The 24,746-nt window shown below is 36.5% G+C and overlaps 4 protein-coding genes across 5 annotated transcripts; 1 reads left to right on the plus strand and 3 right to left on the minus strand.

Moving 5' to 3' along the window:
* Positions 1 to 162: 162 nt before the first annotated feature.
* Positions 163 to 5,681, minus strand: tagln (transgelin). Of its 2 annotated transcripts, XM_077723138.1 has the most exons (6): positions 5,519 to 5,660; positions 3,290 to 3,332; positions 2,474 to 2,665; positions 2,194 to 2,365; positions 874 to 976; positions 163 to 805 (listed from the first exon to the last, which is right to left on the minus strand). In XM_077723138.1, the coding sequence occupies exons 2-6, from the start codon at positions 3,299 to 3,301 to the stop codon at positions 667 to 669; spliced, it is 618 nt and encodes a 205-aa protein (XP_077579264.1). In that variant the 5' UTR covers positions 3,302 to 3,332; positions 5,519 to 5,660; the 3' UTR covers positions 163 to 666. The 2 variants fall into 2 exon arrangements, with proteins under 2 accessions (XP_077579264.1, XP_077579265.1); XM_077723139.1 differs by lacking the exon at positions 3,290 to 3,332 and having other exon boundaries at positions 5,519 to 5,681.
* A 3,598-nt stretch (positions 5,682 to 9,279) lies between these two features.
* Positions 9,280 to 14,689, minus strand: ftr86 (finTRIM family, member 86). Its single transcript, XM_077723024.1, has 10 exons — positions 14,525 to 14,689; positions 12,595 to 13,152; positions 12,405 to 12,500; positions 11,619 to 11,852; positions 11,362 to 11,524; positions 11,201 to 11,290; positions 10,286 to 10,327; positions 10,140 to 10,205; positions 9,840 to 10,042; positions 9,280 to 9,730 (listed from the first exon to the last, which is right to left on the minus strand). Exons 2-10 carry the CDS (start codon positions 13,102 to 13,104, stop codon positions 9,395 to 9,397), a joined length of 1,740 nt encoding a protein of 579 aa, XP_077579150.1. The 5' UTR covers positions 13,105 to 13,152; positions 14,525 to 14,689; the 3' UTR covers positions 9,280 to 9,394.
* nudt8 (nudix hydrolase 8) lies at positions 14,052 to 17,628 on the plus strand. The gene is made up of 5 exons (XM_077723025.1): positions 14,052 to 14,198; positions 15,168 to 15,883; positions 15,944 to 16,076; positions 16,834 to 16,911; positions 17,040 to 17,628. The coding sequence occupies exons 1-5, from the start codon at positions 14,145 to 14,147 to the stop codon at positions 17,232 to 17,234; spliced, it is 1,176 nt and encodes a 391-aa protein (XP_077579151.1). The 5' UTR covers positions 14,052 to 14,144; the 3' UTR covers positions 17,235 to 17,628.
* On the minus strand, positions 17,355 to 24,616 carry mfrp (membrane frizzled-related protein). Its single transcript, XM_077723027.1, has 13 exons — positions 23,885 to 24,616; positions 23,142 to 23,251; positions 22,321 to 22,412; positions 21,570 to 21,725; positions 21,274 to 21,493; positions 20,442 to 20,572; positions 20,196 to 20,321; positions 19,925 to 20,001; positions 19,560 to 19,708; positions 19,340 to 19,470; positions 18,887 to 19,021; positions 18,614 to 18,741; positions 17,355 to 18,511 (listed from the first exon to the last, which is right to left on the minus strand). The coding sequence occupies exons 1-13, from the start codon at positions 23,936 to 23,938 to the stop codon at positions 18,287 to 18,289; spliced, it is 1,734 nt and encodes a 577-aa protein (XP_077579153.1). The 5' UTR covers positions 23,939 to 24,616; the 3' UTR covers positions 17,355 to 18,286.
* Positions 24,617 to 24,746: the final 130 nt, after the last annotated feature.

Raw genomic sequence — 24,746 nt, forward strand, 5'->3', positions numbered from 1 at the left:
AAAGCTGTGGAATTATTAGAAAAAAAATAGTTTTCTTTATCTGAAAATTGCAATGCAGTTTTCTATCTAACATTAACAATCTCGATAATATAGCAATAATAAATGGGTTGTTTTCCTAATCTCGTTTTTTTGGCTTGGACAAATCACACTGTTTATGACACGTTTACTTCCAAGTCATTTAATATGAAAATGTACAAAATAAATCAGTGCTGATACAGCAGGCATAGATAGCTGGAGGTATGGGTGCTTTTTGTTGGGTTTGTTTTTCTTGCAAAATTACAAATTCCCTATGCTAACATTGATTGCTATAATAGTGTTGATGGATATAATATGTTACGTCTTGCGACCAAAGAAACAAGTTAGACATAACCTGATTTTTGTTTTCCTCCTAAGCCATGCGTCAATTTTGTATTATGCATACAGGTCTTTATTAACTAAATAGAAGTGACAACAGTGCAGGCAAGGCTCTGTGAAAGTCAATAATGTGTTTTGTCAAAAGAGTTGAGACTTGGGGTCATTCATTAGAAAGTTGCTATTCTTGCAAGCAATGAGGGATTTAGGAATTTGAAAGAATCCCCAGAGAACCATTTCACCAATGTGACTGTTTTCAGGCTTTTTAATGATGTAATGGGCAACAGGGAGAAGTAATTTCTGCCTCAGGGATTTTTACAGGATTTGTCTTGGTCTTCCATAACTCATTCCTTCCTGACTGGCTCCCTTGTTTGAACCCATCTGGAGACCAATCACATTTTTGCCCGCCTTAATCTGATCATCTGAGAAGTCTCTCTTGTTTTCCTGTGCTTTCCTGCAATCACACATTTTTTTCAGATTTAATGTTTGGGTTAAAATTATTTAATTTTCTTGGGAACCTACTTGAAAAACCAGCTAGGATCACCCTGGTATGTGCCCTCATCCTTGGTGACCGCCAAACTGCCAAGAGCTGACAGGGTCCTCTGCACAGCTGCCAGATCCTTACCTGGACAAAAAAATTAGTACAATCATCATTTGTTGGCTGGAACAAAAAACTCTCTATAAGGAAGTAAACAAGATATGTTGGCCATTTCCACAACATCAAAAATACGACATTTGTTCATTTACTAAATAAAAACAGAACATTGTTTAGATTGAAGTCAATCTTTCACCCCCAACAATACAATGTTCTGTGCAATAACATTTGTTCGCGAAGGTGACCTGATCCAGCTGACATCGAATGAAAGGCAGACTACTTAAAACTGGTATCATAATGCAGTTATTCTTAAAACACATTCATCACAATAACAATTTATCTATATGATAAAACGGATCATGATTTTAGGCCATAGATTGCAGTGAATTTTTGGATTTCAATGCACAAACTTAAAATAAATCCAAGTAGTATATAAAAGTCCCCTGTTTTAGCTACTACTATATATAAGTCCCTGTTTAGTTTACTGCCAGAAAACTACTAGGTGAGGGACACCGTGAATCAGTTGCCAGTCAATCGCAGGGCACAAGGAGACAGACAACCATTCACAATTACACTCATAACAGGCAATTTGGAATGTTCAACCAGCCTAACATGCATGTTTTTGGGATGTGGGAGCAAACTTGACTAAAATGCACGCAAATCGGGTCAACATGCAAACCTCACACAGAAAGGACCAATCAGGAATCAAACCCATGGCACTACAACTGTGAGACTGAGGCAATAACCACTTGGTCAACACACCACTCCAAGCAAAATATTTAAAAAAATCACAAAGACCTTTTTGTTAACTGTCACAATGACAAGAGAAGTGTAGGTATTTGTATTGTTTTGTGCTGTGTATTTCCTCAAATTACTACTACAGCTAACAAAAGAAACACTTTCTAACTTAATATAATTATACACTGCATTTCTTTTATATAGAAAGAGACTATGATATTTATATCTTGCACTAATGAGTTCATATAAATCAGGTGGACAGTATAATGATTATAACTCGTTATACATCTGTGCATGCAGCTGATTGAGTCATATTTTAGTGCTAACTAAAAAAAATGATGTTATTGTCAAGGGTATTGTGGACAAAATAAGAGAAAATGATTATAATTTACACCATAAAATGTACTTCTACTTCAAATCCACATTTAACCTGGAATAGTGTTTGTTTTGATTGCTCAATGGATAAATGGATATTTTGTTATATCATAACAGTAGCAGTATTTACATACCTTCCCAAAGGTCTACAGTTTGGAACATGTCAGTCTTTGTGACACCATATTTCTCAGCTGCACTAAGGAACTGAGAGATCTGCTCCATCTGTTTGAAGGCCATAGTTGGGGTCTGGATCTTTTTCACAGGTTTATCTCCAGCAAAAAGACTGTTTATTAATTCGCACAGGACCTGAACCAAACAGAAGTTGTGACAACATAAGACAGATGATTGATTACAGTTTACTTTCCACACACCCTGCAACATTCAGGCGGCATGCTATAAATAAAGCACACTCACACGTCCGTCTTTCAGCCAAGCCTGGAATCCAGTTTTTCCTGACTCTGGCCTTCCCACGCCAGATCCACACTGGCGGCTGATCCACTCTACCAGTATCTGCTCCAAATCCTGGTCATACTTGCTCTCGATCTTATCCTGAACCTGCCGGCTCATGCCGTAGGCTGGACCTTTGTTTGCCATGCCAGGTGCTCCCTGGAATAAATGGAGATTTTAAAATAGGACAATACACTTGTAAAATCAAGTATTTTTTTCTATATTTTGGTGCGAAACCTTGCCACGAGCAGTGTCTCAAAATTGCAAACAAGTGAAATTCCCCTTCATCTTATTATCTGACCCAAAGTTTTTGGTGAAAAACATAATTATTTACATTGAATGTGAGCATCAAGTAATAAAAGCAAACACTTATATACTTCTATTAAAACATTTTAAATGCTTAAACGTGCACAATGTGTCAATACCCATAAGACATATCAATTAATTTGAATATACATTCATTTAAATTTCTTCGACATGCATTTCATAAGCGTGAAATGAAGCAAAGATGCTCAGCTGCTATAGTGGAGCTCCTGATTCCCAGGAGAGTGACATTAACAGCTTAGAGAGTCCCTGCTGCACTCCATTTAGGAATCTTAGGCATCATGATGTACATAGGGAGCTCTAAATAAGGCTTTACTGCATGTTTCTTCGACATTATAACAGATCCATCATAACTTGTTGCTTTCGGCCATCATACACACTTATGCTTGCTTGCATTGCTCTTGTATTGCTTTATGTGCAAAATCTATTATAAATGTACTTTCTAGTACACCACCAAACCTTTGCTGCCATCTTGCTGTCAGGTCACTTCACCTTCCTGTTCCTGGGAAGGTTCAAAATTGAAATTATACGAGTTCAAGAATTTAACATGGGATGGTGCTCAGCTGCCTCATTATGAATATATATTGGTTAAAATACTCTATCTTTCCAATGTTTTGGAGGTCTTCTGTTTTAATTCATTTTTTTTTTGCATATTATTTTTACCGATAGGTAAAACACATCGGTACATCTTACACGTGTTTGATTTTTTTCCGATTGGGAGATTGTTTATTTATTGAGCTATGACAACATATAGACTTTTTTTATATTTATATATCAGTACTGTTCAGAAAATTGGAATAACCCATTAGATCAAGGGTGTCAGACTCATGATTGACTTTCCGGAGCCACACAAGATGAGGCCTGGCCCAGATTTGGCCCCCGAGCCGCCACTTTGATACCTGTGCATTAGATTAACATTCTTCCCCATATCTGAACACTTCCACACTTGAGCCAACTGTATACAAAATTGAAGCTTTTTCTCCAATTTCCGAGTTTGTAGGTTTTACGTGGATCAAAAATCTTGAATAGCAAATTTAGAACAAGGTACTACTTGAAATATGTTAATTTGCATGGGATAACTCAATAAAATGTGTTGAAATCATCCTTTATGTTAAATTGCTAGGATAAAACATTGTTTATTTGACCTTCAAATGCATCTGGTAAGACTGTGTTTTGGTATGTATGCATAAGAGCAATAGACATAAATAGTCCATATACCCAACATGAACCGAGGAATAAAATATTAAAGTTTGTATTTTCAAGGTTTCTCCCTCCTCCCTCCATTGTGAGCAATTCTCATGTACAAGCTTCATGTGAGGATGTGATTAGTAGAATAGAAAAATAAAAGTAACCTGAGATCACTTAATTTATTCAAGAGTTAACCACATCATTATTTAAATGTTTTGGGAAGGAGAACCTGATGTTCATGATGGAGTCTTTCCAAAATTACATTCAATGAGGTCTGGCTACATCCCCAAATACTAGACAGATCCCAGAAAGCATATAAATCCCACATCAATAGTATGTACTACAGCTTTTATTAAGTATTTTAAAAGGCCTGCTTATAATTCACATTACAGAGTTGGGACATCTGCCATTTCTATTCTTTATTTTCCCTCCCATCCAGCTGTGTTTTCCAGGTTGGTTAGCTGTTGCCATGTTCACGTCTGCCAATAGCCAGCACAGGAAACCAGCTTTTGCAGCTGTGGTAACTATGGCACTCTGTGGGGACATTACGTCATGCAGGGCAGGCACCACATTTAATCAAGTCCTGATGATCGGATATGATATGGGCAGTCTGTGTTAACAGAAGACGTAATGATCTGCCAAATGTGGACATGTAAATCTGTGGGCGTTGGCTTTCTTCTTTACTTCTTAGAAGTGTGGAAAAACTTGTAGTGATGGAGTGTTTTATTTGTATTTTTTGGAGGAACTTTGAAAGAAACTCATCATTATTTTCAAAGTAGTTGCCATCTGTTTTCATTTTTGTGAAGCATGCTGTGCTTTTGAGAAAATGTAAATCATATATATTTCATAAGAAAAGCTACTTTGTCATTGTCTTATTTAGAGTTTGAATCCAGGTCATGGACCAAGGGTGTCAAACTTGGGTTGGTTCGCGGGCCGCTTTAACGTCAACTTGATTTCATGTGGGCTGGCCCATTTTAGATATAATATTTCGATTATTTTTTTATAAATGGATTAAAAGAACTGGATTAAAAGCACCAAATATTCCGTTTTTTATAGATGTAGAACAATGTTTATTTGAGCTTTTTTATATATATTTTTAGATTTTACAAAAGGCTTTTTGAACTAAAAACACAGAAAAAAATGGATTAAAAAATTACAATAATTGATTTGAAAGGGTGAAAATCAGGAAATTTAATATACATTTATACTCTTCATTTTAATTTGATCCTAAAACAGAAAGTCGGCACTCATGATTTACTTTTCCGGGCCACACAAAATGATGCGGCGGACCAGATTTGGTCCCCGGGCCACCACTTTGACACAGGTAGTCTAAAAGGTCCTTGAGGTATCCCAGTTAACAATAAAATGCTACATTGCTTGGAAAAAAAATATTTTTTATGACCTATATATGTATTTATATACATATACATAAACTCACAAAACTTTTGTGCGACCCTCTAAAATGTGATAACATAGAGAATAAATGCAAAGTATACTCACTGTGAGGGAATAAATTAGCTCTCTTCTGGCCAAATGTGCAGCTGGTAGTAGATATTTTGTTTGCAGAGATCTCCTTTCTCAAAAATGCTGGTTTAAAAGGCGCAGGCGATTTAATGCCAGTAACATATGAGAGGGTGGGTGTGGTGGACAGAGGGCGTAACAAGGGGGAATAGGAGGGCTCCAAGGGAAGGGGAAAAAAGAAAAGTTCATCCTAAAAAGGGCATGGCCTTTAGCAACTCCTTACTACTGCTTCCCACTCCATCAGCACAGTGAAAAAGCCCTGCCTTATTTGGGGAGAGCTGCTCCATGCAAAAGCACAGGCAGAAGCCACAAACTCCCAGTTTGCTCAGATGGAATTCTCCACATACTTTTAGTGCATGTCTCATTTTTTTTTCTGTCTGTCTAAGTGAGTAAGGAAAAAAAGGGGTTGAAAAAAGTTGTTTTCATTTGTATTGCATTGCAGAAACGTCTTTGCACAATAAAAAAGTGGAGGTTGAGCCTATCCCAGTTAACTAAACATTTGTTAGAATATGCCCTGACATGTACAAAATAAACAGGCCTTTTATTACAAAAAAGCAGCCATAAAATTGATGATAACCAATGGCAATTATGCAATCTGATTGGCTAATAATTAACAATCGGCAATGGACATATTAGGTAAAAGACTAGAAGTATAACTGCCTCACATTCATTCTTATGGTGGATAAACAAACACAGTGCAGATCAGCTTCTGGCTAGCAGATGTTTTGTCTAGTGTGTGTGTTGGATGAATCCAAAAGCAGACCAGAAGCTATTGTTAATTATTCTGACATCATACTTCATAATATTTAAACTGTCTGTCTGCAGCCGTCATTTTCTAAACATAAGACATTTAGACAAAGATGTCATTCCCTAAAAAAGATTAGATTTAAGGTCATCATGCTGTAGACCAGGTTATCTTTATTTTTCCACCCAAAATCTCATACATAGACAATGTACCCAGTAAAAGTATTCATCTCAAGATTTTTACAGTTTCCCCCCAGATTCCCGTTCCATATAGACCTGATCACCTCTCTTCATCTCTAATGCTAGTCTATGAGACACAAAACAAGTTGAATAATTCACCCCCCCCCCCCCTTATTTCAGATCAATTGCAGTAATTACCTGGGTGCCAATGTCTTCACCATCCTATTCATTGTCCTCCCAAATGCTTGTCACCACCTTCCCATTCTTCCTCAGCTGGACCTAAGAGAAAACCCCCCAAAATGAAGCTTTCACTCAACTATTGGAATTCTTTCAGTAAGAGGATGCTTTTATTTACTTTATGGTAGAGTCGTTGTTTTGGCTCAACATGCGAGTACACCGTGAAGGACACCTGTAGAATATAGAAAGTTAGAGACAGAATGGCAAGGAAATTGGGTATAAAATCATTTTTGAAAGATGTGTTCCTCATCTATGGAAGGGTTGAATCCGTTACCATCATTTAAAGTGACTGTAGTGTAAGGTATTGGTGCATTGATATTAAAAGGGCCAAAGCATTTAGTAGCAGAGAATAGTTTTGGGTCTATTGTTGCTTTGAAAGCAACTTTTATGGCAGCTGAGACAAGAGAAATGTTTTAAATTTCAGTGTAGTGAGAAGATAAAAAGAAAAAACTGCAGTTTTGGTATTTTTGAGCCAAAATGCTTACTGCTTAACACGCCCACTTCATTCTTCAACATGGTGATGTCATCCCGCAGAGAGTTCATCCTCTTAAAACTGTGATCCTCCACTTGGAACATTTCATTGGCTGCACAACAGCAACCACGCTGATGATTAAAGGCACAGTCGCAATCCCACTTGTCGCAAATGACGGGTTCTTTCAAGTTGATTGAGAGAGGATGAATAGGAGGGGAGATGGTTAAAGGCTTGTTAGATATGAAATTAATTTTCAGTCAAAGGTCTCAACATTTGGGACAATTGAAGTTTCGGACATGATCAATTCCAAGCTGTACCAAAACAATAATAGTAACAAATAAATAAGCTTCCATAGTGATCATAGTGCACTAATAATGATATTGATTTGCCCCCAGGTCTACTATAATGTATCAATTCTATGTACAACTTAGCAATACTGAATTAGTACATAGTACAACCACAATAATAAGAATAGTGTCAAGCAAAAACTATTTAGTATTTAATTGATGAGAACAATTTATGAGAATAAGGGTGACGCACAAACATGGGAATTTTTGACATGAGTATTGACAGACACGAGCATGACACATTGCTGCAAAACAGCAACCTTGAGCAAGTAAACATACCACCGTTTTACTAACCATGGGGAATTCAAGATGAAATTCAAATTATTCCAACTGACATGTTGCAGGAGTCACTGAGGAATCTCAAGATCAGATTTCAAGAAACCATTTGTACATGATGTAGTTTTAAACTACATTAAATTACATATTTTTTATCACATGTCACGTTTTATATATATATATATATATATATATATATATATATATATATATATATATATATATATATATATATATATATATATATATATATATATATATATATATATATATATATATATATATATATATATATATATATATATATATATATATATATATATATATATATATATATATATATATATATATATATATATATATATATATATATATATATATATATATATATATATATATATATATATATATATATATATATATATATATATATATATATATATATATATATATATATATATATATATATATATATATATATATATATATATATATATATATATATATATATATATATATATATATATATATATATATATATATATATATATATATATATATATATATATATATATATATATATATATATATATATATATATATATATATATATATATATATATATATATATATATATATATATATATATATATATATATATATATATATATATATATATATATATATATATATATATATATATATATATATATATATATATATATATATATATATATATATATATATATATATATATATATATATATATATATATATATATATATATATATATATATATATATATATATATATATATATATATATATATATATATATATATATATATATATATATATATATATATATATATATATATATATATATATATATATATATATATATATATATATATATATATATATATATATATATATATATATATATATATATATATATATATATATATATATATATATATATATATATATATATATATATATATATATATATATATATATATATATATATATATATATATATATATATATATATATATATATATATATATATATATATATATATATATATATATATATATATATATATATATATATATATATATATATATATATATATATATATATATATATATATATATATATATATATATATATATATATATATATATATATATATATATATATATATATATATATATATATATATATATATATATATATATATATATATATATATATATATATATATATATATATATATATATATATATATATATATATATATATATATATATATATATATATATATATATATATATATATATATATATATATATATATATATATATATATATATATATATATATATATATATATATATATATATATATATATATATATATATATATATATATATATATATATATATATATATATATATATATATATATATATATGGATTAATTCAATTTGATTATTATTTTTTTTATATTTTTTATTACATAGAACACCCTTTTGTGTAGGAAATATATCATCCATTGATTGCAAACAAATATTAAATACAGATGTGCCTTTGATTTCAATCCAAATGACATATTTTTACAGAAGAACCAACTCCACCCGAGAATCGGAATCCTGGGTAGAGTGGACCACAGAATTGGGTCACGTGTCTATGGATGAGGCAAGCCTGGTTGTTGGTGATGTGGTAAAACGCCAAAATGCCTGCATGCTGGTCCAGATAGGTGCCAATCCGTCTTGCTTTGGGTGAGCCCAGTAGTTTTTCTTGGCTATTGTGCCAGAAGGAAAAACCAGTGCCAGACCAGTACAAACTCCAGGAAAGGGGATTGTGGCCTAAACGGCTTTGGTCATCAGAAGACTGGCGATCTATTTCCTTGTATGCTACTCCAATTGAAATCTAGATAAAAAGGGGAATTTTAGTTTTAAAAAAATAAATAGAAAATATACAACCAGCTACAAGATTGAAAGGTTTGAATTAAAGTTTCACGACTCTTGAGGATGATCACCTTCTGGCCAGTCCACTCCAACTCCCAGTAGTAAGGGCTGCCTCCTAGTGGCTCTCTGCACAGAAGTTGTCGCCAGTATAGGAAGCGTTCAGGGTGGTCCACTGGGTTCAGGTTCTCGGCACGCACTGTGGCTTTATGACCGCCGTCTGATACCAGTATATGGCGATAAACTGTGTTGGGGTCCATTGTGGGCTCAAAGCGAACTGAAACAGGAAGAAATGTTTTAGTCAAGACTCTTGAATCACCTAAAGTTTGGAAAAAATATAGTTTCTATATTCTCTATCAGAGAATTTGGCTTACATTTCAGTAATTCTTCCCTTGTTTTTGGTTGTGGGCTTACAAGTGCCACTGTTGATAGAGGATTTGCTAAACACAAGAAGAGAAGGATGAGGGTGATAGTATTATGAAAATGTCAAAAGGACAGTCAATTACACTCAGTTAGTCACCTTGTTGTTGAAGGAATGGTGCAGGTGGGGCTGAAGCTTCATCTGAATGAATCAAAACTTGTTAAAAAGCAATGAAAAAGGCTGAAGATCACCAAGGATTTCCTGGTTGTTTTATCAAATTTCCTATCCCAGGTAGTGTGTAATAAAACTCAGCTCTTCAAATACTAATACCACCTAACAGTATCTCACTGAATTGATTCTAGTACTCTTTATATTTGTATCTGTTCATAACACAAGATATTTTACTTTTCTCCAATGATATTTCAATAAATTTGACAATTCTGATAAAACCTTGGGAAACCAATGCCTAAAAAGGTCTGTCCAACCCAGAGTATGCATTTTTGGAATGCTTTCATGAATACAATGCTGTTTTTTTATGTGCAGTTCTCCTGCACATTGTTAAGGATTTGCTGTGCAGCCAAGATTCCGATTGTAAATTTAAACTAGCTCAACAAAACTTAACAAGCCAAAGCACCTAAACAATATAACTCTTTGTTGAGAATATTTTTGCATTTCCTCAACTATTTAGTGCTTCTGTAAAATAACCATTTAAAAAAAAAGTGGCTGATCATACTTCTCAAAACCACAATGGGTGCAGGTTTTTACTCCAATCAATACAACACATTTTTACTAATCCAGTGTCTTACAAATATTAATGAATTGATTGCATTCATTTGCTGCTTTTTCAGCAAAAATATCAATGGTTAAATTGTCTGTGCAACATCAGTTGGAACAAAAACCAGGACCCACTGTGGCCTTTTGTAAAATACTTACCCACCCCTCACATTAACTGTGAATAATTGTGAATATCACTTACTTTGCTGTTGAGGCAAGGGTAAAGGTGCAATGTTTCATATCTCATAATCTACATGGATTAAATTGTAAACAAATTTGGTTATGTTTAGTTGCTCTAACCTGTATTTTGCACAGTAAGAAAGCCATTTTTTGGGACATCATTAGGCACTGTTGGATCTGTTGTAGTCAAGACCACGTTCTCCTCATTCACTACGGCAAAAGAAATAATACTTCATAATAAAATCCAAAAGAGGTCAGGGTCAAAACAGAATTAAACTGACCCAAATTGGCAATTTTAGCCAGAGTGGATTTGGACAGCTCCTTTGCCGACTCTTGTAGCTCCTTTAAGGCCAAACGGACTCTCGTTACCACCGCTTCATTATTGTTCAGTATTGATTCCTTTGTGGCATCAGCTGGACCTGGTTGTTCTGTTGTGAAGAAATTCTAAACAGAGAGTCAGCACACAATGGGAGGATTATTCCATTGGCCCCCCATTGGCCGCATTAGGTCAGTGACAACCCACTTCTCACTCTTCTACCTTTAAGAAACAGAAATGGTCCTGCGTGTCTGCCAACTTGCTCAGTTCTTCTCTCTTGTAGCGAAGCTGTGCCACTTCCTGCTCCAGTCTGTGGATATGGCCCTCTATTTGGCTTCCTAAAGACTGCTCATGGTTGGAGAGAAGCTCACCGACTTGATCGCTGGTAATAGTCATGACGTTGACTATTTCAGAAAACAAATCTACTCGCTCTTGCTGCAGAGCTTGGACCAAAGCCTGAAAATTGGAAGACAAAGTAGATGAAGTCACATTGTCCATCATTTTATCCATTTTGTTTAACATCATGGGTGGTGAAAGACATAAGAAGGTGGATTAGATCCTCATTTCACCAGTGGGAACTAACATATCATCTAATTTTCTGAAACGCTTTCTCTTCACTCGAGTCGCGGGGGGTGTTGGAGCCTATCCCAGCTGACTTTATGGCAGAAGCGGGGACACCCTAAATTGGTGGCCAGCCAATCGCAGGGCACAAGGAGACAAATGACCATTCACGCTCACACTCATACCTAGGGGCAATTTTTCGAGTGTCCAATCAGCCTACGATGCATGTCTTTGGAATGTGGTAGGAAACCAGAGTACCCGGAGAAAACCCACGAAGGCCCACGGAGAACATGCAAACTCCATACAGGTGGACCGACCTAGAACCCAGGCCTCTCACTTTGAGGCTAACGCCCGGGAACTAGTAACATGTGTCCAAAAAATATTGATAGCAAATCATGGATGGTAAATCTTTTCCAAAACATAATCTGTACACTTTACGTATTTTACCTTATGTTGACGAGCTACATTCGGGAACTCCTTCAAAGTTTTCTCCGTTTCCTGGCATCGGCTCTCAACCTCTTTTTGTATTTTTGTGAGCTCTTTCTAAAAAAAAAAAAAAATAGAGATACACACCATCTCTTGTAGTTTGGATGGAAGTTAAAGAAATACACATGATAATTCTCAAATTTGCACCTACTTGTATCTCCTTCCTCTCTTTTTCCAGTTTCAACACACGGTGCCCCTTGTGTCCAGTCTGACTACAGCTTACACACACAATCTCCCTATCATCGTGGCAAAACAGTTCCAAAGGCTGGTGATGTTGAGAGCAAGATCTTGCACCCATGTTGGGAAGCTGGGGGTACACACTATCCTGTTGTGGTCCAACATCTGGAAGTATCTCCAGGTAAATTGGTTCTGACGACAGATCAGAAGAGACAGCTGATGAAGGATTTCCCCTAAGACTTTTTGTCCTAAGCTTCTCCATAGCTTCCACGAGGACTGTGCTCTTTGCCAAGGTTGGTCGAGGAGTAAAGGTTCGCCTACATTGCGGGCAGCTGTACCGGCCCTTGCTGCTCCCTTTGTCCCAATGACTCTGGATACAAGTCAGACAATAAGAATGTCCACAGGGTAGAGTTGCTGGATCTTTTAGGGTCTCCAGGCACACTGAACAGACAAAAGTCTCCTCTTCAGGCCAGGCTGATGCCATAAGGTACCAGAAGATTGTTTTCCAGGGTCAGAACTTACAGAAACCCAACTGTTCCCGAAGAGGGGCAGAAAGAACACTGAATTATGTTAAGGCTTAAAATGCCAGGTTGTATGATTCACATGCTGCTTAGAAACTGCAGCAGGTTCTACTTGGGGTGAAACTGGTAAAACCTGTATTGGAAGTTTCTACAAATAGTCACGAGTTATTTTCAAATATTTAAGGAAAGCATGCATAATGCTAAATCTGAGGGTTCCATTCCCACTCACGCTCATTCTAAGGGCCAATTTAGAGTATCCAATCATGCTACCGTGCATGATTTTGGAATGTTGGAGGAAACAGGAGTCCCCGGAGAAAACCCACACATGTCCACACAGGTGGACCAACCTGGATTTGAACCCAGGTCCCCCACCGTGAGGCCGATGTGCAAACCACTCACCTGCCAGGCTGCCCCCTTTTATTTTTTCAGGTCCAAATGTTTTTGTTTACCTCCACCTTCTTACTTTTACATATTGTTGCTGTACTTAAAACTTAATCAAGGTCCACATGTGCAAAATGCAAATTCAATCTATTCTTCAACTTGTTTTAAGATTTGAATCAGACCTTTATATATTGTTTCTGCCAATTGCAAAATATAAGCAGGCAACACTAACACTGAAATTGGATGTCACAAAATATTATTCCTTGGACCACAATTGGCCCCTGTGCCCCAAGTTTTAGACCAATGTCTTACTTGGAAGAAAAGGAAGAAAATAAATCATAATTACTGCGTGAAAGATTTAACAGTAATTTAAAAATAATCTCAAATTGTTTTAATCTATTTACAAATGTATTTGTATTCATTCTAAAACGTAAATAGCTATTTTCCCTTCACATTTTGGGCGTTGTCCAAATTCTCAAATTCGTATATTACTGTATTATTATTTCTTTTGTGTAAAATGTTCCATTGAAGAAAACCCCAAATGTTTTATTTTTTGCGTCATGACTGCGCAAATCGGTGGCAACAGTGACAATCAGGAATCCAGGCTACGCCATCTCGACTGATGGCAGCCGGCTGGCCGAGCCGGCAAGCTAATGTTGTGAAATCAGTTTTCAAGGTTAGTTTCCTTAAACATTCATTCTCTTCTAACTAGATGATCGCTGTCCACTGGACCGTTTAAAGAATTTTGCAATATACTGCACATGATCCCATTTTAGTTGTTGTGACTTTTATATTAGCATTGCATTATGCCAATACGTCATCTGCCACCAACTACTATACCAGTCGTCAATGTAAATAGTGCAACCGATTGGGAATATGCATGCACATACACACGTTTATTGCCATGCATTATATCCAGATTTGTATTTTTAATAATCTTGTGTAGCTGTGTGTGGCAACCGAGCTCACAACTCGCCGATTTTGAAAGTTCTTTCCACTCACCTGGTTGGGCAATCATCCAATCAATCCTACTGGGTTGCAGGTGAACACCCATTTCCTGCGTTTTAAATGTTTTATAGTCCTCGTTTACCTAGCAACAGTCAATGGTGGATAAAAAAAACGTGCATGTGTAGAAAAAGGGTTTAGAAATAGGTGGATGTTGACACCCTAAATTAGTAGCCAGCCAATCACATGGGATGTGGAAGGAACCTGGAAAACCCATGCAAACCCAATCAACCTACCATGCATGTTTTTTTGGAATGTGGGAGGAAACCGTTGTACCCGGAGGAAACCCACGCAGGCCCTGGGAGATCATGCAAACTCCACATACGTGGACGTGACCTGGATTTGAACCCAGGACCCCAAAGCTGTGAGGCCGACGCGCTAAACAACTTTTTTCAAGTCAAAGGACTAAACGTCCAATGCATTTTCACTAACAGTGGCTGGAAAAGCCTTGGACGTCTAACACCATCAATAATTAGTATGTTAAGTTAATGAAGAGGGTGCTTGTTGGCCGAGGTAGTGTGAACTTGTGCCATAATTAATGATACTTCAATAATTTCATAACAGCATTTCCACAAAACACTAATGCCATTAATTGATGATTTTTTCACTAATTAATACATGTTTTTACTTCTTTTTCTAGATGTTTCGAAGCTCCCAGCTGCGGATCATCTGTTGTCCATTGCGGTCACTGACACGACTGAATGAATCCAACTATACTCGTACTCAACAGCATCTAAATGACTGCATCAATGAAAAAAGGATGTGTCCGTCACCCTCAACGAAGACTGCATTATGTCCGACAAAGCAAAATATTTTTACCTCACACTGTGACAGTGAACTAATGCAAGCAGTCTCATTAGAAAACCTGACATCCAAAGCACTCACTACACCTTCTTCAAAGGACCCCCAAACTGTGGAAACTCAGAACTGTTTTGTGAACGCAACTAGCCACCCACCTCAGAAATTTGGAGATATCCGTCATCACCTCTCAGACAGTTTAAAGAACACAACTTATTGCCGTGCTTCTTACTCCAGGTTTGTTAGCTCCTTAAAGTGGTTAGGAAGTGTCCACATGAGAGCACAAGCCTACAGTCTCTCTTCTCACCAAGCTAGAGCAGTTCATGGAGCCTGGAGTGAGTGTTTAACACTTGAAAATGAAGACAGATGTCGAAGGAAGCTGGCGCCCAATTTAAAGATGTACGATGTTGACAACAGGAAAAAAGCACAAAGCCAAGACAAGAATAAGGGAAGGTGGGCGTCCATTTTGGTCTCACTGTGCAGTGTAAAGGAACAACCAGCATTTCTCTTCACACTGCGCTCCATCACATTGAAGGGAAGGCATAAGGGAGATGTCAGGTTTGTAGAAATTGTCCAGATATTTTTTTGGGCTGTGTTCTCATTTCTGCTTTTGTGTAGCTTTGCAGGGGGAAAGAGTGATCCAGCAGACAGTGATGTGGTGGCCACTGCTTTGAGGGAAGCTCGAGAGGAGCTTGGTGTTAATGTCACAACAGCATCCGTATGGGGTGTCCTCAAGCCTCTCAAGGACACGGTGAGTTAACAAAATAGTTTCGAAATTTAAAGGCCTGATAGATAATTGTGACATATCGAACTATTCCACAAAGGGCCGCAGTGGGTGCAGGTTGTCATTCCGACCCATAGAGTGATCACATTTTTGCCGATTGGGTTTCCTACAGGTGCAATCAGTGGATTGCAATCAGGTGCTTCTTGTTTTCTGCAGAAATCTCATTGGTTAAAGTGTCTGTGCTGGATTGGTAGGAACAAAAAAAACCTGCACCCACAGCAGCGCTTGAGGACCAGTTTGGCAACCCCTGCTGTACTACTACCGAATGTGGTAGTATTCAAGGGCTATTCTGGCCAAAAATGTACCTTACATTTTTGTAGGCCAAATTCCCTCTCATTATCTGAAACATAATAGAAAGATTTTGTCTCACACGAAGGTGTTTACCCTAATATGAGGCCGCATTTGCTTACTATTCTAATCATGAGTCTAGCCCTCCATCCATCCATCCTGTTTGCCTTTTTCTTAAAGATTATTTTTCTATGATAGTGTAACATTTGACTGTTATGTACATTTTCACTCACTGCATGTCTGCTGGGTGAAAGCATGCATCATACTACTTCATAAGGCACACTAAACAAGAGTAATTATGGCATTCAGTCACCCAAGGCGAAATGTCATCTATCATCAACACTGATTATCTTGGTCAGCATTTTAGGATGCTGGAGTGTCCTATCCCAACTGATTTAGAGTTGAAGTTAATACAAGAAATTTGATCTTTGTTTAGTCGGGGATGTTGGTGGCTCCTGTACTGGCTAACCTGGGTCCTCTTGAAGAGCTTTCCTTCAAACCAAACCCTCAAGAGGTAAAGTTTTTCATCACTGAATGAATGTTACCACCATGTTTGATGGCATGCACATTTTATGTACAATGTCTTGTATCCAATCTCAATACAGCTAATTTTCCAATGGTATTTTTCCCTTTGGTTCTCAGGTGGAGGAGATTTTCAGTCTCTCTTTGACCCATTTGTGCAATCCTCAAAACCGTGGGTACACACACTTTCGAGTAGGAGACAGCTATGGATACACGCTGCCAGTGTTTTGTAATGGGAAGCATCGTGTGTGGGGCCTGACCGCTGTTGCCTTAGATCACACTTTAAAACTTCTTATCCCATCACAACTGGAGTGAAGCTCATTTTTTTGTGTTCTTCATATTCAGTCAGCAATCAGTCTACTATTCTGGAGTAACCATTTAATTACTTTCCCAGAGTTTCTTAGATATAAAGTTAATTTGTTTAATTTTGTTGCTTTCTTTCAATACACCTACAGTTCTATGAATTGTCACTCAACAAGCAATAAATCAGCTACTGACTGAATGTAATGAATTGATTAGTAAATGAGTTCCCATGTGTTATTTACAGATTTTGGTTTGATTGGATAACCAGAGAATTGTATTATTTACAGATATTTATATATATATCATATTTTTACCTCATTCAAACTCAGACATGCTGTTAAAGGCTGAACAAATATTGCAATGTGGTTTGTTGAAGTACAAATGCAATAAAGTTCTTCTGAACACAGGCTTGTGTGGGTTTCCTCCTGGTACTCTGGTTTCCTCCCACATTACAAAGACATGCAGGCTGGTTGGACACTGAATTGCCCATAGGTGTGAGTGTGAGCGTGAATGGTTGTCTGTCTCCCCGTGCCCTGTGATTGGCTGGCCGCCGATTCAGGGGGTCCCCCGCCTTGAGCCTAAAAGTCAGCTACAATAGGCTCCAGCACCCCTAGCGAGGTGACTTGTGAGAATGATAAAAAAAATACATTCCACTTTCAAGTCAACCCAATTGGCACAATTTTCCTTAAAACAATAATAATCATAGGTCTACAGACTTCTGAAAGCTTTTAATTTTTTACATCAGTGAGGGATCTAAACCTTACTATCATAAATAGGAAAAAATAATTCCCCGCATTATTCATCCTTCCAGTTCTCACATTTTGAATGCTTAGATATTGTCACCAATACATATTGTATATTCTCCCAAACGGCTTCTGGTCTTCAGATATGTTTTTGTATCAGAGATTTTGCCTGTTAACTTTCTTTTAAGGGTTTATTGCACATCATCATGTTTATTTTAATGCAATTCAACCAACCGCAGATGTGACAACAATTGTCAACTACGATCCTCCTATTAACTGAAAGTCAGTCAGTCCTCAAGTTATGTTTTTTTCATGTGGATATCAAGGAAGTGAGCACTCCATTGGATCCTGTGTGTCAGGCAGGAGCTGGCAGTTGAATGGCCAGCTGAAGGAGAAAAGATCCAAAGCTTGGCTGCACTGCTGTTCAGCCGAGGTGCAGATAGAACGACAAGGCTGCAAGACGCCTCCATGAGGGCTGCATTGTGGCAAGAACATCCCACAAACGAGTTTCCGTAAAGGCTCGAAGCAGGGCAGCTCCATCAGAACCTTTGACAAATCCAAGAACATAAAGATTCCGATTCGACATGACATAGGCCCATTTTTGGATAAAAACTATATTTCACAAGCAGTCAACGGTAGCCACTTTACCCGATATTGTCGTAGAAGTGTAGTGGCTTCCCTCTGATCAGCAACGGAGAGCCATATGTTGGGGAATGAGGTGAGGTTGTAGCTGAGGCCCAGACACATTTCTACCTCTATTGACTCACATGGGGATGCTGGTGGAATCAAGACAAAGTATTTCAGGCGAGCATACAATACTTGGGTGATAGCAGCTTATATTTTTTTCTTGTCAATCAGGAATAGTTAACAAAAACTGGTGGTCACAACTGCCAATCAAGTACAGACATTACATTGACTCACTGAAGAGAGGGTAAGAGGAGTTTCCACAATTCTGTTCATCTGCTCCATCAGGGCAGTCGTTCCAGCCATCGCACAACCACTGTGAATGAAGACATTCGCCTGTACTGCAGGAAAACTGTCCTGGACCACATGTCTCTATGGAAAAAAAATGTATTGGTCTATTTAGGAATCAAACATCTGGTTAGTAAATTGCTGTTTACCACCTTGTTAAAGAATATTACATCATGCAAAAATTATGGAAACATTGAAGGCTGTAAAGTTTAGGTTGCATTTAATGTTCGTCCAGTTATTTCATCCAAAAGGTGTAACTTTTATGATTATTATATAGTCAGGGATGATAAAAGCAACCTTGGAATAGTATTATGTAGTAAGCCTATATGAAAATGACATGTAAAATAAACACAACAACAACTGTGGATGTACAATATATTATCTTGAAATTGAATGACTCACTATCCAGTAGGGATACTGAGTTATATGTTGCATTAAAGCCGCTGTCAGCCACTCCGTCATCTGCCACAAAGATCACAGTCATGTCCTGGCCGGATGAGGTTAGGTCTGGTGGGAGGGCTGTGCCGCAAAACCTGACACAAAAAAAAAACACTATTTCTGGTCATAATCACAAAATTTTAGTCCACCAAATTCCCATATTAAACCCAAAAATATGTTCTACCTTCCCAGAACTCTTCCAGTTCCAGTTTTGCTGCTGTCATGCACCTCCACATAATCAAATTCACACACATCCTGAGTTTCCAAGCTGAAGTTTTTGAAGTGCAACGTGATGATGTGACCCTCCTCAACAGATATGTGCCATACACAGAACTAATGACAAACAAGGATATTGTGAATGGCTTAATAGTTCGCTGTGATTGTTCGTTTAGAGCAGCCAATCTTAAACTGCACTATGAAAAAAAAAACTTTATCATCTAATTTTAAAACTGAGTACACATAAAATTCGGAGCGTTGGGTATCTTTAGAAAGGTTAAGAAACATTGGTTTCGTGTGTGGTGCTTTATCAGAGAATGATTTTGAATGTACCTGCTGGTGAGGGTATGGGTTGGGATGGTTTGGACTTGCCAGAAATCCAGATGATCCAAGTTTTTTCCCACCACATTCTGCAGTGAACATTTCTCTTTAATATACATCATTTTATAAAGAGACAAAACACGGAAAATGTTTGGTCCTGTCTCAGTGTCACCTTCAGCCAAATCCAGAAATATAATAGGTAGTTTAATATATATTTATCTGACATTAAAATAGAATATCATTAACATGATAAATGAAAAAGGCTTGTTTGGCAAACCCTCACCACTGTTTTTACGGCTACAGTTGGCCTCATCCTTCTGATCAGCACAGTTGGGGTGACCATCACACACGGAAATGGGCAGTAGACAGCGGCCGGCATCGCACATGAACTCTTCTTTGAAACAACTTTCTAAGAAACAATCACATTACCAGACATACACCGGCACATGAACACATTATAGAATGACAGCAAACAAATTAAAGGAGGGCATTTCCTTTAGTTCGCTATCTCTGTACACAAATCACTAACTGTGTCCAGGCAGCAAAGTCCTGTATTGGGCGGTGAAACCATTGCCTGTAATGCTGCCATCAGAGTGAAAGGTCACCCAAACTGTGCTGCTGTTTGTGTTGACTGTTGGCGGAGTAACGGAACCACAGAACCTTGAGGGGAGACATACACAGCAATGTAACACTGCCATCAAGTGGGTTCAAAGCTTACAATGTAGACTACAAATAAACCAATCATATCATCTAAAACAAGGGTGTCAGGCTCAGGTTGGTTCGCAGGCTACATTAACGTCAACTCCATTTTATGTGGGCTGGACCATTTTAGATATTATATTTAGATTTTTTAAATTAGAAATGGATTAAAAGAACTGGATTAAAAGAACTGGATTAAAAGAACTGGATTAAAAGAACTGGATTAAAATCCCTGAATATTCAGTTATTTTTATAGATCTAAAATTATGTTTATTTTAGCTTTTTTCAAATATATTTTTAGATATTACAAAATGATTTTTGAACTAAAAACTGAAAAATATGATTAAAAAATACAATTATTTATTTAAAAGGGGGAAATTCAGGGAATTTAATATACCTACATCTATACTCTGCATTTTAATTTGATCCTAAAACAGAAAGTCGGGACTCATGATTTACTTTCTCGGGCCGCACAAAATGATGTGGCGGGCCAGATTTGGCCCACGGGCCGCCAGTTTGACACCTTTGATCTAAAATGTACTTGTCGAACTCAAGACCTGTGAGCAAAATCTGGTCTCCCACATCATTTTGTAGGGCCCAAAAAAGCAAAATACTTCCGATGAAAAGAGCATTTTGTATATTAATTGTGACTGTCCACTCACCTTGTGACCATGGAGCCATGTTCTGCATGCTCCTGCACCTCCAGCCAGTCAAACAAACAGGGAGAAGGACCTTCCACGTTTAAAGAGGACACATGGATCTGAATTAGGTGAGGGGGTGTGACTTGGATCACCCACACACAATATGAATTGGGTGGGTAGGAACCAGGGTGGTTTGGTGAGCTAAAAAAGCCTTCCGAATCAGTCAAGACTCCACCACAACCTGAAAGGATGCAAAAATGTGATCCTTAATGAGAAATCATTTGAAGGTTGTAAATAGAACGGGTGTATGGTTTTACTTGTTTCGGTCATGGAAATGGTAGCAGGGTGAGGTACTGTCGTACTATCCAGCTGAATTCTGTTTGCAGAAATTGTGGGAGAATCTCCTGCTGCAGTCAATGGGTCAGCAGGAATAGTGGACAACAGCTGCTCCTCAACTTTCTGACCTTTAGCTTCTAGGTATAGACAATGTATAGTGCAATATTTTAATGTAAATGTTAAAATTTAAATTCATATAATTACATTCATTACTATACAGAATGAAATAAATATTTTAAGTCTTTGTTCAATGTAGTTGATTATGGTTCGCGAATCATTTAAGTCCAAAATTTAGTGTCGGAAAGTTAAATATCGATAAAGAAATTCAGGGTTAAAACTCATCATGTCACAGTTTCATTGGCAAAATGGATTCAAATACATTTTTAATTGAAAATTACTAACTAATTTGAGATAGTTGATTCTCATTTGTTCCAATAGTTCGCCATCATTTAATCATTCTTTTTGAAAGACAGATCTATTGGGATCTTTTTACGTAGTATGGCAAATTTATTGCCATCAAGCCAATGCAGTAATCTTGAAAAATATGCCTTAACCAAGTAATAAGTGTAAAAAAAAATCTCCTAAATTGTATTGAATATATGTTTAGATACATTGTGAAAACATCCATTTAAAAGTCTGATTTTGCAATTTTATTCAAAATTACAAGAAAAAGAAGCTTGACAATGGATTATAACATTATTACATCATTTTAAAGTTAAAATTGACACTCACGTGTGAGGATGAGAGCCAAGGTCAGGCTGAGAACTGCAAGCAGGAGAAGGGCAGCAAGATATAGCACCACCTTGCCGCGGCCACAACCAGCACTCCGCAATGGGAGAACACACACAAGAGAGAGACCCCACCCTCGGCCTGAAATGATCACACAACATTAAGTTTTATGGAGGTCCGGTGGAGAAGTGGTTAGCGCGTTGGCCGCACAGTGGCAGAACCTGGGTTCAAATCCAGGTCGGTCCACCTGTGTGGAGTTTGCATGTTTTGCCCGGGCCTGCGTGGGTTTTCTCCATGTACTTTGATTTCCTCCCACATTCCAAAGACATGCATGGTAGGGTGATTGGACACTATACATTGCCCCTACGTGTAGGTGTGAGTGTGAATTGTTGTCTGTCTCCTAATGCTCTGCGATTGGCTGGTCAACAATTAAGGGTTTCATTCGGCTGGTATAAGTCAGCTGGGATAGGCACTAGCACCCCAAGCAACCCTTGTGAGGATAAGCGGTTCAAAAAATGAATGAGTGAACGAACAAACAAATAACAAATAAACCAATGCTCTTTATGAAAGAAAATGGAATTGGCAAATCTTGGTTTTCAAAAATTGGTAATTGACAAGACAATTATGAACTGTGCAAAATTAGATACAGTAAAATTATTTCCATACTGTTGTATGATATTGTATAGTATATATTGTGTGAATGTAGACAAGTGAAGATGGAAATAATCCCTTGGCCATTCACAAATAGTTTTGTTTTTTCTATGCAAAAATAAAATAGTCAGGATCAGATATTTTTTCCTGTTACAGAACATTGTTTTGCAAACCTACTAGTTGGTGGTTTGATGGGTTCAGGGGTGGATGAGGTCATTCGGAAGGTTTCCCCTTGATCCTCTCGCTCTCCCTCCAGCTCAAAGGCGGGATTGCAGAACACATTCTGGACAAACAAAATAATAATGTAATTTTTTTAAAAAACTCTAATTTTTCAAAATACTGGGCTTAGGCAATTGCTTATGCCTGCAGTAAAAATAGCATTTATTCTAACATTCATCTAATAATTTGTCAACATTAGTTGGGATCTTGTAATTTGTAAAGCGGCTGAACAGAAAATCTTGTTTGCGCCATTGCACATTAGATTTAGTAATATTAATAATTATCACATTTCCACGTCTTATATTCAATAAGTGAACTTTATTATGTCTGTAAAAGGAGAATGTTAATTTTTCCAACAGGGTTGAATGGAATGTGACCTCTGTATTAAGAGTGTGAAGTACTTATTATTAAAAATGCAAAATGTCTCTAATCATTGTGTCCAAGACATTAACAGTTTATGTAATACATTACAAAATCAGTTATTTTTTTGCAAAACCTTAACTGCAAAAGATATAGTTTTTCCTTTGTGAAGAGGTCAATTATTAATTATATATTGTATTGAACAATGGCAATCTAAACTACGTGAGTAAAATCATTAATTTGTTTACTATAAAGGTAGAAAATACCAACCAACATCTCATCACACTTTTTTCACCAAATGTATAAGTACCACAATATCATAATTGAACTTTCTCACCTTGTAAATATCTGATTCAATTGAGTCAATGACAACCTGGCTGAGATCAGACATATTTGGCCCACTACTCCTTCGTTGACGAACTCAGACGCACTCCATGCGTCCATTAGAATTTGTTAAAGAATTACAAAAGTCCAAATAAAGATTGAAAAAGTGCATTTGACAAAGACATCCATCTCATCAATATGCTCAAAGTGTGGAAGAAATAAAAAATAACTCTTCAATCTTCAGAATAACTGCCCTCGTCATGGTTTTGTACATTTATGTGAGAGCTGAGCTTAATAAAATACGTTTACAAACTTTCCCAGTGTTGAACAAAGCCGAGTCAGCTGAGAGGACTAAGCCCCACGATAAGGTGGGGGGCTCCCTCGTTAAAGCCCAAAAATCCTGGACTATAACAGATTGGAGGATTGTAAATGCAAATACACCATTAAGCACAATAATAAAAAATGGAAACTGTATTTCTTTCAAAAGTAAAATAGGTATAAATTACATTGGCGCTTAGGTAATAAGTTACTTAAGTTAATTGTCAAACTACTTTCAATGCAGTGAAACTTAGAAGCACTCTCATGGAGAAGTTTGCTTTTAAAAGGGGAATTTTAGGATGATAATTTTTCCATTTGCTTATATAAAAAATACAAACAAAAGTTGTTTACCTCAAATAATTTTGGAATTGCCTATTTAAAGAATACATAACTGTTTATATTCTCTAGAAAACAGACATTGTTTTAATTTTATGTGAATGAATGCAATGCAATACATTTTTGTATTATTATAAAAATCACTTTTGTATGACTGCCATTGTTGTAGTTTAAAGAAGTAAAAATTAAATGTATCTGGTATTTGCCTAGCATAGCACGAA

This window comes from Stigmatopora nigra, chromosome 8 (genome assembly GCF_051989575.1).
Source record: "Stigmatopora nigra isolate UIUO_SnigA chromosome 8, RoL_Snig_1.1, whole genome shotgun sequence".
Classification (NCBI taxonomy): Eukaryota; Metazoa; Chordata; class Actinopteri; order Syngnathiformes; family Syngnathidae; genus Stigmatopora; species Stigmatopora nigra.